Raw genomic sequence first — 4,113 nt, 5'->3', positions numbered from 1 at the left:
GTGTGTGTGTGTGTGTGTGTGTGTGTGTGTGTGTGTGTGTGTGTGTGTGTGTGTGCACATGCATACCTTTGGTATCCCAGTGGGGTCAAAGCGGAGAACCCGCTGGTTGCAGCACGGATATATTCCTGCACCGTGCCAGCCTCTCTCTGTACCCATGCCAGGGTACAGGACGCTGTCTGGGTGGTACTTGCACTGCGTCAGCTCTGCACACACAAACACCTACACACACACACACACATACAAATGATTTTTAAAAGTATATCCTGCATGCACTCTTACTCTGTTCACTTTCTCTTTATTATTCATTTTGCTCATTTGTGCAACACACACACTATAACACTCCAACCTGCTGGCATCGGAAGCAGGTGAGGTAGTTGATGGTACCCCAGATTCTCCAGTAAACCAAGACCCAGGACTTGAGCTCCTCATACAGGCCTGTGATGTATTCGTGCACATCCCAACTCTTCTGTCTGCACACACACACACACACACACACACACACACACACACACACACACACACACACACACACACACACACACACACACACACACACGATCACTCACACACTGTGATCAGGAACTCAGCCAATCAAGTAAAAGGTTAAAGTAAAAGGTTTAAAACAGCCATTAAAACATGCTGCTATACCTGGTGTGTGTATAGATGATTTCTCCACGAGCGTCAATATTGATTTTGCCCGGAACACAAGAAATTTTCCTCTCTGTGTCTTTGGTCAACAGCTTAAGGCACAGACCACACCTGGGATGAAATGCAAGGATGACAAAGAATATAAATTAAATTAGCAGAGAATATTCACATGCTCGCTACACATGTCAGAGCATAAAAAGAAACACAATGCAAAAATAAAAAGCTTATACTCACCTGTACAGAGTTGAGGCATTTCCCGGTGAATCTCTGTTCTGGTAGTTTGGGTCAAAGAGACGCTCAATTTTCTTTTGAAACAGTTTGCTTTGAGGGTGAAAGACAAGAAAGGATCAAACTTGAGCTGATATTGCATATATCTTAATAAAAGGTTATAAAAGTATAAGCCACTGTTGCTTTAGTAAAATTATACCAGGTGCTTTTGTGACAGTAGCCTTTGTGCTTGTGCTTCAGTTATTTAATGCAACACATGCAATATTTCTTTTATTGGTGTTATATGGAGAAACTGTAACCTGACAAAACTTCAGCGTAGGAATCATGTAAAAAAGTCTGACACTTCCTAGATCTTTAGACTGAACTGGCTAAAAAGAGAAGTCACTGCATTGTTCTCTACATCGAATCTGTGGAGCTTAAAGAGACCATCTGTCTGCAGCTGAACTGCTGCAGCCGTCATAGTGTTACTGACAGAACTTTTAACTTCTCTGTGATCATTGAGAATTCGAGGAAATATACTATTACACTGGCAGATGCTCATACCAAAAGCTCAGGCTTCAGTCAGCGCTGAATGAGTTTAAGTTTTGGTTCGTGGTTATTTAATTAACATCTTTCTTTGCCTGTGGTCTTCATTTGTCTCAGCTATAGTTACTTTTTTACACTTCTCCCTCTGCATCTTTTGTAGATTTATTCCCAGTCTTTTCCTACTTTTTTCCTGTCCCACCTGTGTCCCATTTCCCTACAAAGTCTCAGTGCATATATTTGTCTCCATCCCCTGTCTCCACGTTGTTCCTGGTGTTGCTTATCTGCATTTGAGTCCTCATTTTGAACTGAAACACAACTGCATTTAATGGCAGAAGAAGATGTTCTCTGCGGTTCGAACCTTCTGTTTGCTATGTGCAACAAATCAGAAGCAGTTAGCACAAATGGAGGGGTAAGAAGCTAAAATGGCTTGTTTTAGATTAAGACTAACCTAACTGAGGGTCCACGCCGAGGCCCGGCGTTAAAAAAGGATTATTTTGAAATGCAAATGATGCAAAGCTGATTCACAGCTTTGTCCAAATATTTGTATTCACAGAGACCCAGAATACAAATACGGTGCCGAGAATAAGCAAAGCAGCTCGCCCCTCTTACCTTTTAAACTTGTCTTTTTTGTCCCTGATGTCGTCGGCCTCGTTGTGGCTGAAGAGTTCAGCGATCCGTGTGGCCAGGTTGCTGTTTATGCAGTTCATGTTGCAGGGAGTAGCCACAATGGCACTCATGTGCTTGTGGCAGTACTGGATGCACTCCTCCACCTGAGCCAGACGCATATACATAGCACTCATCAAACAAAAATGGGAAATGTCCTTTCAACAATGCTCCGTCCAAACCATGTCAACACTTCTTTAGCAGTTCTAGCTCTTCTGAGTAGTGGTGAGAAAACACTGCTACCGTAACTGCACGGGGGCAAAAGAACATCTGCACTTTCATGCAACACTAACTTAACAAAGCTCTGTGTGTAGGCCTCTTGTTTTTTTGTGGATTAGGAGCAATTACCCATTGTTACCTTTGAACTATCATTCTACACACTGCCTGCGCCTTACTGGGCAAATGTGAGACTTTTGCACCTTTGCTGTAACATTTTTTTTGGATATATCTAAGAAAATGTGTTCACAGCTGAAAAACAAAAGGCCCGATGCACATCACCACACCTTGCGTCACATGTCACAACACTTACTAACGTGTCCATCTTCAAGAACTCGGAGGAGATCAGGATTGAGATCACATTGCTGGGCTCTGTAACCGACAAATACCACATGACCAACCAAGCAAACCCCACGAACGACAAACAACACAGAACACGCAGCCAGTGACGCACCAAACACACACCACGTTTAGTGACCAATAAATCAAGCGCCACAGGTGGTGTAAATGACAGCTCAGGGATGTGTAATAATGTTGATTGTTTTCTGTTCTTGTTTCTTTTTACCAAGTCGGGGTTTGTCCTTGTTTCCCTCTCCTGCTGAGTTCCTCCTGACGTAGTTCATAAGCCAGTCAAAGATCTGCACGTCACAGTGGACTGAGATGTCAACTTCCTCCCACCTCTGGGGGTCCACAGATAAATATTCAGCAAAGTAACGCATCTCCTTGACCAGAAGATCTCTGGGACAAGTGAAGTCCTGCTTCAGGTTCTTGGTCTCATCGCACACATGGATGACCATGTTGGGACTGTAGGGAAAAGCCAAAATAATATTCAATCATATTCATCCACAGGGTGTGTGTGATTAACGCTGAAAACATTTCCACTTTAAGATGGAGTCATGTTTATAGATTCGATTTTCAAAGGATGTGTGAGGAATCTCTCTTAGCTCGGTTCACTGTGGTATGAAAAGATATCTCCCAGCGTACTCTAGTGGTTTCTGAGGTTTTTCATCCTCCTCTGCTGACACTCCTTTCTCTTTCTTCTCCACAGCAGCACTTCTTCCTGTGGACTTCAACTTGGACCCTGTACACAAAAACGTTGGAAAAAACAAAACAAAAGTAAGGTTGTCATGCAGCATGAGAACAAAAATCATACTACACCCCTCTAATTTATTAGAGTCTTTCAATTATGTGTTTCATAGGGGCCTCGGAGCACTTCCGCAAACTAAATAGCTGTGCTGGAACTTACACCATCATGTAACCCATAAAAGAAATCTCTTATTCAAAAAATGTTTATGTGTTTGTGTTTATGTTAGTTGAAGTTTTCAATTTAGAGAAAAAAAGGATTAAACTTAAAATATAACCTGTGATTAGAGTAGAATGCCATTTAAACTGCTTATAGTAATTCCAATCGATTATACTGTAACACATAAAATCACATCCAGAATAAGTATCTGGATGATTTTTGTATTTTTGACTCTATATACCATCTGATTGGTTCTGTAATTCAGGCTAGCAGGTCTAATTAAAATGCAGACTTAAGTTACAGAGGGTTTAACAACAGGATCACATTCATTGTTTAGGAATTGGAGCTATTTTTATACATTTATACATTTTTGGTTACTTTTGAGAGACACTCAGAAGTAACTGGACAGCATTCCTCATTATTTGATGACAGTGCAAGAAAGATATATGGCTTCCCATGTCTTTGGACTGTGGAAGGAAGCCAGCATAAAACAGGAAAACATATAAAGCCCAAAAGTGGTCAAATTATATAAATAGTAGGGGTGCAACGATACTCATATCGATATTGAACCGTTCGATACAGTGCTTTCG

General features: G+C 41.5%; 1 protein-coding gene across 2 annotated transcripts in view; it reads right to left on the bottom strand.

Annotated features, from left to right (window-relative positions):
- The window catches only part of sanbr (SANT and BTB domain regulator of CSR), a 27,394-nt gene that overhangs the window by 14,355 nt on the left and 8,926 nt on the right, over positions 1-4,113 (bottom strand). For both annotated transcript variants that reach the window (XM_005735142.1, XM_005735143.1), the window contains 8 exons: positions 3,265-3,361; positions 2,846-3,084; positions 2,594-2,652; positions 2,011-2,171; positions 883-969; positions 649-759; positions 347-470; positions 67-219 (listed from right to left, as the gene is read on the bottom strand). In XM_005735142.1, the coding sequence (XP_005735199.1) occupies positions 67-219; positions 347-470; positions 649-759; positions 883-969; positions 2,011-2,171; positions 2,594-2,652; positions 2,846-3,084; positions 3,265-3,361 (1,031 nt within the window). The remainder of the gene's footprint in view (positions 1-66; positions 220-346; positions 471-648; positions 760-882; positions 970-2,010; positions 2,172-2,593; positions 2,653-2,845; positions 3,085-3,264; positions 3,362-4,113) is intronic.

This window comes from Pundamilia nyererei, unplaced genomic scaffold (genome assembly GCF_000239375.1).
Source record: "Pundamilia nyererei isolate P.nyererei 1_Seehausen unplaced genomic scaffold, PunNye1.0 scaffold00062, whole genome shotgun sequence".
Classification (NCBI taxonomy): Eukaryota; Metazoa; Chordata; class Actinopteri; order Cichliformes; family Cichlidae; genus Pundamilia; species Pundamilia nyererei.
Note: the sequence above shows the minus strand (reverse complement) of the source record. Positions and strands in the feature narration are given on the sequence as shown.